The following is a 15,758-nucleotide window of genomic DNA, read 5'->3' as shown; positions in this document are numbered from 1 at the left end:
GCTTTTCTCTTTGTCACTGTACGCTTCCCACCCAACCCTCCTCCCTACATTTGGCATTCTTTTCCTTGCTCTCTTGCACTCTTCTCTTCTTTTCTCCTTTTAAAGGCCTCTTAATTTGTTTCTCTGCTTGCCTTCCTGCCTTAAATGTTTCTCCGCTTTATTTGTACACATAGACGCACACAGGCGGAAAATTCCATTAACTTGTAACAGTGATTTTCTGCTTTTCAAAGGAGCAGTGCTTCTTTATGCATAATGCATCATCTGTGCACATTTATGCCATTCTGGACCCCAGCCTGACCCCTAGACTCCTCCCATGAAGCCCCAACACCATCCATAGCCCAAGGGAAGCCCAAGAAGTGCTGCTGGTCCCAGCACTGATCAGAAAGATCTTAGTATTCAGGTGGGAACCTGGCCAGGCCTGTCTCCAGAGACTGCCCTGGAAGAAACCTTGAGGTGGGTCTCCAACAACCGCAGCAGAAGAGTCCCCTTCTGAGTCAGCAGGAGAGGCTGAAGTGCCTCCCAGAAATCCCAGGCGCCTACCCAGAAAAGGAGAATGTGTGCCTGAGAGCCCCAAATATTGGAGCTACTTGTGAGTAATGGTCTACCGTACTTGGCAGTAATCCCTTCTCTTCCTGGAGAGCAGGGTTAAGCACTTGCAGTTGGTCCTGGGTGGGGTCTAGGAGGCCAGACTGTGTAAGCCAGGCATCCCCAAACTTGGCTGTTTTGGGACTACAGTTCCCATGATCCCTGACCACTGGTACGGTAAGCTAGAGATGATGGGAGTTGTAGTCCCAAAACAGCTGGAGGGCCAAGTTTGAGGGTGCCTGGTGTAAGCCCTTAGGTGACTGGCATGTCTTTTGGTTGTCAGGTTCATGAGGAGCACCTTGCTTGTTTCTGCTTGAGGGCCCTTGTGTGGAACAGTCAGGGGGCAATATGCCAGTGGCCGGTGAGGCTCGAAGCAAAAGTGGGCAGTGAAATGGATATGACTCTTACCTACTGTAAGGCTACATTCTAGCTATGCCAAATTCTCTGGTTTCTCCACGCAGGCATAGACTATATGTCTACTTACCTCTATCCAGGTGGGCAAGAGGCGTTATCACAGCCCAGGGGCATCTTCCAACCACATGAAAGCTCTTGCGGAGGGCTCAGAGCAGGACCCATAGGAAGGGGCTGACCTAGGGAGGGGCATGGTTTGGGGAGAGAATTCCAGGGCCTGCGTGACCACATTTCGCTCCTGGGCCTGAGGTTCCCCATCACTGATGTTATCTGTTCCGCTCTACCATTGAATGACCTCCTGTGCTGCTAACCTCTGGATTTCTTCTTGAAGACCCTGTTTGCTGGATTGCATTTGCCTCCGGACTGCTTCAATGTGCTTTGAGCCCAGCTACACCTGGGCTCTCCTTATTGAATTCCCTTTGATCCTGACCTGTTCTGTTGTGTTTCTCACATTAGTCTGCTGTTGACCTGTTTGTGGTTTACACCAGCCGATGCCCCAAAACTGTGTCCTGACCTGGTTGGAACAGGACACCTTGTCATCTCTGTTGTCTGGCATTTCCCCCCAGTCAAGACTAGGATTGTCAAGCTTCAGGGAGGGCTGTCTAATTACCTGTGTTAGGTGTAGTTTATTTTAAACCACTACGATAATATTCTATTTTGTGGGATTCCTTTCTCCTGGAGGCTCACCAGAATCCTAGACTGACCAATTGTTAAATTTTTGGAAGTAGTGTCAGAACTTGCTGCTTCAGGAAGTATTTTGTGGCTAGCTTTAAGTGGGCGTCGGGTAAATGTGTGGGTTTAAAGCAAACCTTTAGTTCTATGTGTTGAGTAGCACAGGAAGCTGGCAGCAGGGGCGGCAACAGCATTTCTTTGTTTACACTATTTAAATGCTAACCAATAACGTAAGTTCTCTAGGCAGCTTCCCATAACAATTACAGCAAGTAAGTATTAAACAAGATTATAAATGCATGAAAAAGAAAACATCAGGAAATCAAATCAGTGCAACAAAGCTCAGAGCATACTAAAATGTCACAAATCTTTTAGACGCCAAGAATATCCCAAACATTCTATTCTGTCATGTCATGTATGATCTAGTTGAGATTTCTGCATTGCTGGGGTTGAACTAGATGACCTTGGTGGGTCCCTTCCAACTCTACAATTCTATGATCTAGAAACCCCCTAAAAGGTTTTAAGATTGGAAAACCTAGGAAATATTGTTAGTCTTTGCCTGGTACTAAAAGGACCATAATATACATAGGTGCCAGGCAAGCCTCTCTAGGGAGGGCATTCCACAATGGGTGTGCCACCAATGAAAAGGTGCTGTCCTTTGTACCTGCAAAACCTCATTTGGTAGGTGCTGCTGAAGAAGAATCACAGATGATCTCAAAGTCCAGGCAGGTCTAGACTGGAGGAGGTGATCCTTTAGGTAACGCGGCTAGTTGAAGGCCATTTTAGAATCTTGCTTTCTTGCTTTTATATACAGTGGTACCTTGAGTTAAGAACTTAATTGTTCTGGAGGTCCGTTCTTAACCTGAAACTGTTCTTAACCTGAGGTACCACTTTAGCTAATGGGGCCTCCTGCTGCTGCTGCGCCGCCGCACGATTTCTGTTCTCATCCTGAAGCAAAGTTCTCAACCGAAGTACTATTTCTGGGTTAGCGGAGTCTGTAACCTGAAGCGTATGTAACCCGAGGTACCACTGTAATAGGCTACCAAGCTTTCTTCACCATGGACCACTTGAAAATTGCTGAAGGTCTTGATAGATTTTTCTGCCTGTTGTAGCAATTGTCATGCCTTGTGCTAGGTGCTGTATGATTTTTAACTGTATTTTTACAGACAAATTGCAGACCACCTAAACAAATCTTGCAGACCACTTGTGGTCCATGGACCACAGTTCAGAAACCCCTGCACTAGGCAAAACTGTGGCTGTCTATAGCAAAACCCTCCTCTTGGCTTTACATCATAGTTGAATTATCCCTAAACGTGTTAGACGTGTATTGAACTGCACATTGTACTTGCATTATTGTGTAACTACCACACATTAGCATGATATTTAATTCCAGCAGTCAGCTCAGCCATTCCAAAAGTATTTATGAAAACATTCTTCTTCCCAACCCACGCATTGCATTACAGGACTATCCACTTCTGTGACAGTGACAATGCAGAGCGACTGAATCTGCATAATCTCTTAATATTCTCAGATCAGAAACAGTTGCTGCAAAGGGATATACTAGATCAGAAGTAGTACAGAATAAGCCACAGAAACATCTCCCAGCGAGGCTTATTTGTCCCAGTCTATTGGTATGCAGAATGCATGGAGCTGCCAAGGTTTAGTCTGGCAAATGGAGATGTTGGAGGTGGATGGGTGAGGGTCTGTTCTAAGAATTGCCTTTTGGTATCTGCTAGAGAGGGAAAGGAGATCCTTACAGGCTGCTGATCAGACCATCTGTACAGTGAGAAGTAGGTGGCAGGAATGCCGGCCTTGTGGTGCGCCTTTAGATTGCAGCTCTGAAACAATTTGTTCCAGCACTGGACCTACAATAGCCTCAGAGTTTAATAGAGCTTTTCCCAAGAACACAGACAGCTCTATTGCACATAAAATCACAGGAAGAAATGACAGACACAAGTGCAATGAAGGGCTGGTACAGGTTCAGAGAGCTTGCCTCTGCAGATGGAACAAATATGGAGGAGCTGATGAAGGTGTGGCGTCCAAAGTCAGTCATTGATGAAACCCTTCAGCAGTACATACACACACACAGGATATATTGACGTGCCCCCATAGGAAACCACCTAACATCAGCTCAGGCTATTTGTTCATCTAGCTCAGTATTGTCAGCTCTGATAAGAAGCAGCTTTCTAAAGCCTCAGACTTTGTTGTTGTTGTTGTTTAGTCGTTTAGTCGTGTCCGACTCTTCGTGACCCCATGGACCAGAGCACACCAGGCACTCCTGTCTTCCACTGCCTCCCGCAGTTTGGTCAAACTCATGCTGGTAGTTTCAAGAACACTATCCAACCATCTCGTCCTCTGTCGTCCCCTTCTCCTTGTGCCCTCCATCTTTCTCCATCATTCATGCCCAATTTGGTGTGTCCATCATCACCAACAATAAAAGACGTAGCCTGGCCTCAGACTACTGCACTGAATTAGTTCTAGATGCAGTGGAACATGTGCCTTCCCACCCTCAGCACATATGCACGCATGCACTTTCTTCTCTCACGCCTGGCATACAGTACTGAATGCCAGAACCAGAAGAACACTGAGAAAACATGAATTCTGCTCAGTGCCCTACTATCCTCTCCCCGCGATTAAAAAAGAAAAAGAAATGGCGCACTCAGCAGCAAATGTTCCTCATCTTTCAAATTACTGCATGAAAAAGGAATTGAACCCTGTGTTGTTGTTGTTTAGTCGTTTAGTCGTGTCCGACTCTTCGTGACCCCATGGACCAGAGCACGCCAGGCACTCCTGTCTTCCCCTGCCTCCTGCAGTTTGGCCAAACTCATGCTGGTAGCTTTGAGAACACTATCCAACCATCTCGTCCTCTGTCGTCCCCTTTTCCTTGTGCCCTCCATCTTTCCCAACATCAGGTTCTTTTCCAGGGAGTCTTCTCTTCTCATGAGGTGGCCAAAGTATTGGAGCCTCATCTTTAGGATCTGTCCTTCCAGTGAGCACTCAGGGCCGATTTCCTTCAGAATAGATAGGTTTGATCTTCTTGCAGTCCATGGGACTCTCAAGAGTCTCCTCCAGCACCATAAAAGCATCAATTCTTTGGTGATCAGCCTTCTTTATGGTCCAGCTCTCACTTCCATACATCACTTCTGGGAAAACCATAGCTTTAACTATATGGACCTTTGTTGGCAAGGTGATGTCTCTGCTTTTTAAGATGTTGTCTAGGTTTGTCATTGCTTTTCAGTCTTCCCAGTCACTGGTTCCCTGATCCCTTAAAAAAAATAAAATGTGGTGCCGGCAGTTGAACCTGTGATCCATGAAGAACATGGGTGCTCCATCACTATAGTCTCTCCCAGGAGGTGGAATAAGGAACAATGACAGCTGAATATTTTCTGCAGGCCCAAGGTAGGCTGCCTCTGAGGCTTCTGAAGGAAAGCATTAATGACCCTTATGGCTCGGCTCTGCCTTCAGGGTCAGTGGCAATGATGCCTTGGGTCCTGCTTTCTGGTTTCCCACAGGCATCTGGGTGGCCAATGTGAGAACAGGATGCTGGACTAGATGGGCCATCAGGCTGCTGTAATGTTCTTTGGTATACCTTGGTAGGATGAAGAAGGAATTAGGCATTTGGGAGAAGAAGACTGAAGTCATGATAGGATGTAGGAGAGGAGTGTGCTTTGGTTTGTGTTTCTGGGGGGAGGGACACTAGGCAGATAGGAGCAAAAAGAGAGGACATCTGTTTGAAAACTCTTGTGACTTGTAGCTTATACACTTAGAAGGTTTTCTGCTTCTGTAATGTCTAGATATATCTGGGGGCAGAGTGATTCCTCCTAATACATTAAGATAGATGTGGAGCAATTGCAGTTTACTTGTACCTGGTTTTGTTTTCATATTTATTTATTTACCTGTTTGCGTCCAGGTCTACCCCACCCCTAGCGATTGTAAGGTAAGAGGTATCCTGGGCTACCAACTGCAAAGAGCATCCCTGCTCATCTCTATTCTTCCTATTTAAGAGCAACCTAATCGAGATTTTTAGCATTATTTTTTCATAGTTTTTTTTCATAGAGTTGGAAGGAACCCTAAGGGCCATCTAGTCCAACCCTCTGCAATGCAATCTGATTAATAGAAGGGAACCACACCAGTTTTTAACATGCGAAATGAAAGCAGCATAATTTTGTTTAAGGCATAAAATGCCCCAAGGGTTCTTCTGCTTCTGAGTTAGGATGCCCTGTTTTCATGGATGATGCAGTTGTAATCATCCAAGTTGCATCTGCTTGAGGTGAGGCGAAATGAAGGGAAAAGATGGGGAGATGCACCAAAGTTAGCCTCAAATGTGAATAACAGCCCCTGAGATACTTTGACCTTGGTTGTCATGCCAACAGATAGCTCTTCTTCGCTGAAAAGCCATATTCACCCTTAGGGATGGGTGGAAAGTTGAGTAGGTTTTTTGTCTGGGTTTATGAGCTGCTCATCACAATAGGTTGCCAGAGCCCTTTGTGTGAAGCTCAAATGCTTGGGCATCAAGTGTCTTGGAGGCCTTGATGCCCTTCAGAGCAGCTTGCCCTGAATAGTTTCTCCACCCCCTCTAAACTTTCAACTGGGGCAGAATGTTAATGGCCCAATCCCTCCAGCTGGAAGCAGGTTAACAAAAGCAGCCAGTAACTTTTGCCTTCCCCAAAACTGAGGTACAGATCCTGGTGGAGGGGGTGGGGGAGACTCCTTGGTCAAAGGATTGGACAGTTCATTGATCCCAAATAAAGACCCAAGCTGGGTCAATTGCCCTCTTTGCAAACACAAAAAAGTTTATTATTTAGTAAGAAACGAATAGGTGTCTGGTTGCTTAGATTACTGATTGATTGATTGATTGATTGATTGACTGACTGAATTTATATACAGTTAGATGCCGTTAAGTGGACATTCAGACTGTCACAGTTTCAGCAGGATTCAGTTACATTTTGGAAAATCCAGGCTGCACAATTGCAATTGATTGGGAGATCTTGCATAACACAACTCATTTCCTCTAAAGACCTGGTTTATTTGTTTTTGTAGCAATTGGGAAATCCTGCACAACACAACATGTTTCCCCTAAAGACCTGATTTATTTGTTTTTGTAGCAATAAAGAAAGTGACAGGGAAATGCACTGGGAAGTGTGGGATAACGCTTGCTTGATGCAACATCATTTAACCTTGCAGCAAACTAATCAGGATGAATGTTATATAAACATGTCATCTGGAAGTGCCCATAATCTCATTTATACACCTGGGTGTCATAGTTTGCTGGAATATGAGATGTTGTTTCCTTTTGTTAGCAAAAACAAATCATAGTTGTTCATAGCATCTCCTTATCTGAATCATACTATTTTCCTCTCAGGACAATATGCCTCTTTACCACAGTGGAAGCCCAACTGTCCTGTAGTTTTGCCTCACCCTTCTCTCCTCTCTCCGCACCCAGAGAAAAGCTGAATGGAGCATTTCATTCTTCATTCCTGCTTTGTCACCACATCCACTGTTGTTTGGGATGAGGAATGGTTTTCCTGCTCCCTTCTCCCTTTCATATAGAATCTGTACACAGAACCCTTTTATGCAGTATTGATGGGACTACATGGGATGCTGAGCTGGCCGATGATCTTCCCACCCTTTCAGAGGCCATCAGGGGACATCTATGAACACAACGTTAAACGTCTGTAGATTCTGAAAGTAAAAGAAAAATCAAAGACAACATGGCTGGTGCTAAGCAAATGCACAACAGATTTCCAAAGCCACAAGTATGAGATCACTTCTTTATATGGTGTGACTGTATTACAGTAGAAGCTGCTCTTCCTAGTCCCCTGTTGCCAACCCTAATGAGCTATAAGGAAGACTTAAGGCTGCAGCCCTAAACAGGTCTACTCAGGAGTAAGTCCCGTTCAGTTCAATGGGGCTTACCCCCAGGTAAGAGGGTTTAGGATTTAGCACTTGTTGTTTAGTGCGCTGTAGCCATTTATTGGACCACACTTCCAATCTCATTAGTGTTTGACTGGAGGATGTGACCCTGTACTCACTTATCTTGGAGTAAACCACATGGAACTCAAGAGAGACATTCTTCAGAGTGGTGTCATTCATTAACCTCAAAGCAGGTGTAATGCAGGTATCAGTTTAGAATGTAGGACTTAAAGGCCCATTCACATTTATTTATTTTTAAATTTTGTATACCGCCCTATACCTGTAGATCTCAGGGCAGTTCACAACATAAAATTGCAATATAAAAAACACAAAATACATAATAAAAATAAGAACAAAAGGCCTGGTTGACTTTCAACCAGTCCATGACGAGGACAAGACAGTGGGCCAGCACATCCACTGCCTCACCTGCAGATGCAAAGGAGAAGTGGAGATGTGTGTCATCAGCATATTGCTGACAACATACTGCACACTTCTTGATAACCCCACCCAGCGGCTTCATGTAGATGTTAAACATCATAGAGGATAAAATTGAACCCCGAGGAACCCCACACTGAAGGCTCCACAGGGCCAAAGAACACTCCCCAAGCAACACCTTCTGGACCCCTCCATCCAAGTAGGACCAGAACCAGTGTAAATGCTGCCACCCACCCTTAACTCAGACATCCTCTCAGAGGAATACCATGGTTGATGGTATCAAAAGCCACTGAGAGGTCAAGGAGGACTAACAGGGGCACATTTTCCCTGTCTCTCTCCCGACAAGAGGTCATCGTACAGGGCGACCAAAGCAGTTTCTGTGCCAAAACCAGGCCAAAACCCTGACTGAAATGCACCTAGAAAATCAGTTTCCTCCAAGAGCGCCTGGATCTGGTCCATGATCACCTACTCAAGAACCTTGCCCAGGAAAGGGAGATTAGCAGCTGGCTGGTAATTACTTAGATTTTCTGAATCCATTCAGTTTTCCAAACCATTTGCACATGAATCCTCTCACCAGATTATTATAGGAGTAGATTATGCATCCCATGTGATCAGCACCTCTGCAATCCTGTGAATGGCAAGGTTATGAAATCCAGGTTTCTCTTGACAGCAAATGACCAATCTCGCTTTCCAGTGGCATATTCACATATGTTATCTTGGTGTGGGAAACATCTTATAACAAGGAAACAGATTGTGTTTTATAGGCACTGGGTGCCTTCTTAGATCAGTGCAGCACTAAGCACAAATTGCCAGGGGGGGGCAGTTTAATGTTGCTGTTGTTGTTTTTGCTAGGAAACTCTGATGAAGTGAATCATAGTCCAGGAAAGCTTATACTGTAATACATTTGATAGCCTTTAAGGTACCACAAGATTCTGTTTTGTTTTGAAGTCAAGGACATCTTACTGCTATCCACTAGGAAAAGTAGTTCCCTACATTCTTATCACTACTTTGACCATTTGATGGAGTGCCTAAACAGGGAAATAGTATTCTGTACCAAGATCTAAGTAGGACGCCATCTCTCTTCTATTGATGACCCTGACCCTGAGCCGCTGACGGTGTTCACACATTCAGTGCCACACTGAGTTACTGTCTGTAAAATCCTTGTGCTGTTCATGTCATGGCCACATTAATGAATTAACTAATCAATACACCACTCACATACCAAAATGGCTTTTAAGCGCTTTCTTAGCAGCCATTTTGGCATTCATATCCTTGATTCGCCACCAAAATATGACATGTAGTTCTGTGCTTAATGGTACCAAGAAGTACAGATCTGAAACCAGAAGGTCGGAAGTGTATCTTGAAAATTATGATTAGAAGGGGCATACCAGGGCTTTGGGCTGAGAGTTGCATAAAGTAGCTAAATAAAATACAGAAAAATAAGTTGTGCCAGCAGTTATGGAAGTCCTCCCTCCCCCCCCCTCTAGTTTTATACCCATAGCAATCCTGTGAGGTAGATTAAGCGTAGAGATAATAACTGGCCCAAGGTTATCCAGTAGCACCATGGCTGAGTGGGGATTAGAACCCAGGCCTCCAGGGCCATAGTCTAGCCTTCCAACCACTGTGCTACAGTGGCCTGCACCATGGTGGAGAACTTTGGCTGCATTTCTGGATGTGACCTGACAAGCAGAAAGCCAGCAGGTGGGTCTGGGTGGAGATCAGTGCTGGCTAGATGGGTCTTTCCCTTTCCAAGGCAGGCTGAGGATTTCCCCCCGCTCCTCCTTCTCCCACTTATGCTGCAGGGGCTGGGGGGGGGGCTGCTGTTGTAACCCGATCTGGCAGACAATCTCACTCTTGCTTCTCTGCCTTTCAGCTGCCAGAGGTTCAGAGTCCAGCGCCTGCAGAGGAGAAGAGGCAGCTGCTGCTATGATCCAGGCACTGGTGCTCCTGTTGCTGGCTGGAAATGGAGCCTTGGCTACCAGCACCAATCCGCGTCTGAAGCTCTCCTTTCATAGTAAGGCAGACATCAAACCAACAGAGGGGATGGATGAGAAGTGTGTGTGTGAGCTTGCACCCGTGTAACATTTTCAGAGGAGGTGTGAACCAGGAATGGGTGTTACATGGGATCTCTAGGGTTTTGAATGGGCAGTCCTCCATAGGTGATGGGGCCATCAATAGGATGTTATGGACAATGTCTTTCCATAGAGCAAAACTCAGAAAGACAGGTTTTGAGGTGGTAAGCAGAGAAGCAGAGTTTATGTTTGTGGAGGGAAGGGGTTGATGTGACAGCTACGAATATGTTATATTCTGAGCGTTTCCATCTTATGATGCCCACCTTGCCACTCCTTCACGGCTCTACCTGCCTCCTATATGTGATATTTACAAGTGATATTTACAGAGACACACAAGGTCATGGAGAGCTGTGTATTATTATCCTGATGCTCCAAATTGTAGCTGGTGCACTCAGTGTCCAGCCTGTGTGGGAAGTGTGGGGCATTTAGAAAGGCACACTCTGTTACTATCAAATCAGGAAGAGTTCTGTTCTTTTAATAGTGAGATGAAAATGGATCCTCTTCTTCTTCTTCTTCTTCTTCTTCTTCACACTCATGTGTAGCTAGAGACTCTGTTTCCTTAAGTTTGCAACACTGCCTCAGATTTATGTGCTGGTGTCATTGAGGTCTGGCTCTGATCCCATATGTTGTGGGGATATGTTTCTTTCAAGTTTAGGAAAGAGATGCGTAAGGACTGTCTAATTATGAACATTTGGGGGGAGGGAAGCCAAAATAGAACATTTGTTCGTGTCTATATAACACCACAAATTAAATGGCTGTGCTAATACTTTACAAGTTTTAAATGACCGGAAAGAATCTGATAAATATTTGATAATGGGCAACAGTACAAGTACATTTTTTTAAAATAAAGGACTAGACCGATTATTGGCTAACAAACATATTAAAAGGCTGTTAACCAAAATACTCAGATTGTATAGCTTAGGAGTGGACTATTTCTCTGTGTGTTTTCATCTAGAACCCCTGTGATGCACCAATGGATTTTAATATATGAAGTAAGACAGCATGATCAGGATTTCTTAACATTAAGGCATATAAATTAAACTTTAAGCAATCCTGAGCATGTACTCTTGCTTAAAAACATATAGAGCCCTTAGCTGAATGAAACAGACTTTTTTATTATGTATTTTAATTAGTGAAGGTTTAATGCTCTGATGGAATTGTTATGGCATATTTTAATTTCATGTGTGGATTTTCTATAGTTGCAAACCGCTTAGAAGCCATTTGGACATATATATGGTATACAAATTAATAATATTACTGTATTTTTCTGTGTGTAACACGACTCCATGTATAAGACAACATTTCCCTTGCTTACTTAGCATATTAACCCATGTATAAGAGACCCTCAATTTATCACAAAAAAATTCAGAAAAAAAATGTCATCTTATACATGGAAAAATATGGTAATAATAATAGGTCAGCAGTCTTTGCAAGAATCGCAACAAGCAGCAAAAACTACTAGATAGTCAACAGCAAAATGGACTTGCAGCCTATTGGTGGAAGACAAAATCCAACTTCCGCCACACACTCGTGCACACAGCTGTGGCCCTCAGAGTCTTTTCCAACTATACAATTCTATGATTCTGTGAAACATGCCCCATTCATTAGTCTGCTGGAAGTGATAAGCAGGGATTAAAATACCCTGTTAGTGTTTGAGAATGCTTCTTTTCAAGTAACTGGAAGTGTTTTAGCTATTAGATAGTCCGTTAGTATGATAAATAGACTCTGTACTTATGTGAAATAAGATACAAAAGCATCTCTCGCTAAGAGGGGAAGAAATTCTCTCATGCGCTCAGAGATGATATCATAGAACGTTGCCCTGGAATGGACCACAGAAAGTTGTCTAATTCATTTGCTTGATTTTTAAGGAAAAGCAGATCCGACAAATTGTGTCACTCATTATTGAAACATCTAGTAATGAGGCTGTACAATCATCATACCTTTGCTAGTTTCTGGGCCTACGCCGCATGCTTCACAATTTTCAAACATTTCCTTACAAATGCAAGGTTTCCTTCAATAAAGCATTAGATTCCTAGGATGTAGCAGATGTCATGGTGCAGTACCATTGACACTGGGTACATTTTATTCTGGTGATGAATGGATTCTACCAAAGTGTTATCCTTTGGTAGGGTTCTTTTTGGCACCCCCTTTTACAATGACAAAGCAGCACTAATGCATTAAGAGCCAGACTAGACTAGTATCAGATTTTTCTACCACTGATGGCAGCAGTGTTGGTGGGGCACTAGTCAGAGTTGCTAGCACAGGTGCAATCTTTAGGGAAATTTCCCCCCAAATTTATTCTCTCTCTCAAACACGACCACGCTTTCTTATCTTTTGGCAGCTGGCCAAACCTAATGACATGTTGGAACATCTCATCTTTTGAATGATTTGTAAAGTTGCTAGGCTGCAGCTTTAATTGCCGAGTTACCCCTTATGGAGTCAGTCCTTGAAAGCTCATGGCCAAGTCCTTGCAACAGTGCGTCACATGGATTGCGAAGGAAAGCGAAGGGGGTGTTCTGCTTGTGGGAATAGAAGGGCACCGTGTTTGGCAGAGGTTGGGAACATGTCGCCATCTAGAAGTGGTTGGACTCCCAGCTCCCATCAGCCCCAGCCAGCATGACTAATGAGCAAAGATAATGGGAGCCACAGCGCAGCAATATATAAAGGGCCACACATTTCACACCCCTAGTGTTTGTGGGACAGGGAAAAAATGGAGGGCAGTTGGGTTGCTTTGAGGGAGTGATATGCAGGCACTCCTTTTGGAGCATTCTGGAAGTGTTTGCTCTAACAACACCCTAGTGGTCCCAGGCCCTAAGGAAGTTAGATTGGCCTCAACCAGAGCCAGGGCCTTTTCAACTCTGGCTCCGGCCTGGTGGAACGCTCTGCCTCATGAGACCAGGGCCCTGCAGGACCTGATTTCTTTCCGCAGGGCCTGTAAGACAGAGTTGTTCCGCCTGGCCTTTGGCTTGGAGCCAATTTGATTCCCTCCCTCACTCTTTTTCTTTTTTCTTTTCCTTCTCCTCCTGCGATGAGGCTACATTTTAATATTTTAATGTTCCATTATTTTAATGTTGTATTTTATTTTTGTTTTTAAGTTGTAATCATTAATCTTGTTTTATTATTGCTTGTAAGCCGCTCTGAGCCCGGCCTTGGCTGGGGAGGGCGGGGTATAAATAAAAAATTATTATTATTATTATTATTATTATTATTATTATTATTATTACTACTACTACAGTGGTACCTCAGGTTAAGTACTTAATTCGTTCTGGAGGTCCGTTCTTAACCTGAAACTGTTCTTAACCTGAAGCACCACTTTAGCTAATGGGGCCTCCTGCCGCCGCCGCGCCGCCGGAGCACAATTTCTGTTCTCATCCTGAAGCAAAGTTCTTAACCTGAAGCACTATTTCTGGGTTAGCGGAGTCTGTAACCTGAAGCATATGTAACCCAAGGTACCACTGTATTCTTATTATTATTCTTATTAATGTTATACTCATTTATTTGTTGTTTTCCACACACAAAAATCCTCAAAACAACTTATGGTTTCTTAACATACGCACAAAGCATCAATACATTTACAAGCAATGCATCAAGAAAGGCAATAAAAGCCAACTTTGATCTAAAAACAAAGTCACTCATGCAACAGTATTATAAAAAAGATCAGTCCTACCCACCCAATTAAAGAATGTAAACAACGAACCAAATGGAAATCATACTGCGGTATGACCTCAATGAAAAAAACAAAGGCCTTGGTAAATGGGAGTTTCTGTGTAGGAATGCCTAAAAACTGACAGCAATGACACCAGGCTTTTTCCCCCCTGGGGAGGGCAGTTGACAAACAGGAGAGCAAACCATGGTAAAAGCCCATTCTCACATTACCACCCTCCTCAGAGGGGACACATTAGTGATTTTGGTGCAACCGAAACCAGGCAAAGCTCACCAGACCTCCTTGATCCCTCAGCCCCCAAGCAGCAGTAACTGCTGTCATTGACCACTCACTGGGGAACCTCCAGATGACAGGGTTCATTAGGCCCAGCCTGGGTCTTAATCTTCCCCAAGAGACAGTTCCCTGCAAACTGTGTCCACCTGCCATCGTATGTGATGCCTGGTGTGCGGCAGATAAATATGCAGCTGCAAAGGAGCAATTGGGAGCTTAAAGTGCACTTCTTATTGTTCCTTGGCAAGTGGGGCGGGCAGCAGTGACCCCCGCTGATGAATTCTGACAGGGACTGCCTTTGAAATTGTCTCTTTGCAGGTGGTTTCGATCCAAACAGCCCCTGCAACTGAACAATTTCCACCCGCAGACCAGCTTTGTGAACGTCTTTGTTGGAGTGCGAAAGGGAAATGTCTATTTTCAGGTGCAGTTTGAATCCAAATCACACCTGCAAATGAACAAAGCGAAGGCTGGCTGTCAGCACCACATAGACAATTGTTGCTGACAGCAAGCCCCTTTGATGTCCGAGGGGTGGCCCTGCCAATTGTTCAAATGGCCCATGTGAGATAGGAAGGTGAGGATCCAGCCCAGCAGCCAGATAAATTTCCACACCCTCACCCTAAAATATCTAAAACTGGAGACTGGCATTTTTAGCATCAAAACAATATGAAAATAACTATGTGCTGCAGTTAAAAATATGCCAAACAGTGGAAAAGGCTATTTCTGCTTCCCAAGCAGACAAGACAAAGTTCTTTTTCTTCTGTCCTCTTTGACATCTTTATTTTCAACCTATTGTTTCATAAAAAGCCTCCACTGAATTTCCTGTGAGTGACAGAGAAAGCAAGCTGGCCAGCTTATCAGTTCACCAGGGATTAATGTGATTAAAAACCAATTCTCAAGAAGGTGCTAGATAAAGTGTTTCCTTGCCTCTCCCGGCCACACTCCTGCACTCCCTTTCTTCCTCTGTGTGCTCATTCTCTTTCTCTGCAGAGTATGAGGAGGAGAGGTGAAATGTAAACATACAGGTAGAAGACACAGGTGTGTGGCTGGCTGCCTTGCTGGCAAGCCAGGTGCAGAGCCGTGTTTCTATGCAAAGAGAAGCAGATGTGTAGATTTTGAAGGTCACAGTCAATAAGCTCACTACAATTTCAATTTCACTTTAAATGATCAATGCAGGGACATGAGAATGAAGCCTCCTTTCAAAGCAGGACCAACAAGAGGAAAAGTCCATGATAGCCTGATTTTTCTCCTGTGAAGACTGTGCTCATTAGCTTTTTCTCTTACCAAACCCAGCACTTTGGTGTGGGCTCTGCGGCTTCATTGCACACGTGGAACTCCTTGATGGCAGAGACTCCCATTCATTTCAGTGGAGGGACATGCAACCCATGGTTATTGTTGTAAGATATTTTTATCCATCCTTCAGCATAAGCCCCAGGGGAGGCTACAACAATGTAAAAATACAATACAGTGGTACCTCAGGTTACAAACGCTTCAGGTTACAGACTCCGCTAACCCAGAAATAGTACCTTGGGTTAAGAACTTTGCTTCAGGATGAGAACAGAAATCGTGCGGCAGCAGCAGGAGGCCACATTGGCTAAAGTGGTACCTCAGGTTAAGAACAGTTTCAGGTTAAGAACAGACCTCCAGAACGAATTAAGTTCTTAACCCGAGGTACCACTGTATTAAAATTAGTTAAAACAAGCTATAATCAAAAGAACGTGTCGTTTTTTGCCGTAAGCCTG

At 44.2% G+C, this 15,758-nt stretch overlaps 1 protein-coding gene across 3 annotated transcripts in view; it reads left to right on the top strand.

The window, feature by feature from the left end:
* Positions 1-15,758, top strand: part of SEMA3B (semaphorin 3B) — a 72,984-nt gene that overhangs the window by 26,693 nt on the left and 30,533 nt on the right. For all 3 annotated transcript variants that reach the window (XR_014545450.1, XM_083603339.1, XM_083603338.1), the window contains one exon: positions 9,887-10,027. Coding sequence is in view for 2 of the 3 variants with exons in the window: in XM_083603339.1 (XP_083459465.1) it covers positions 9,940-10,027 (88 nt within the window). In the remaining variant the exon portion in view is untranslated. The remainder of the gene's footprint in view (positions 1-9,886; positions 10,028-15,758) is intronic.

This window comes from Podarcis filfolensis (assembly GCF_964270895.1).
Source record: "Podarcis filfolensis genome assembly, chromosome: 2".
NCBI lineage: Eukaryota > Metazoa > Chordata > Lepidosauria > Squamata > Lacertidae > Podarcis > Podarcis filfolensis.
Note: the sequence above shows the minus strand (reverse complement) of the source record. Positions and strands in the feature narration are given on the sequence as shown.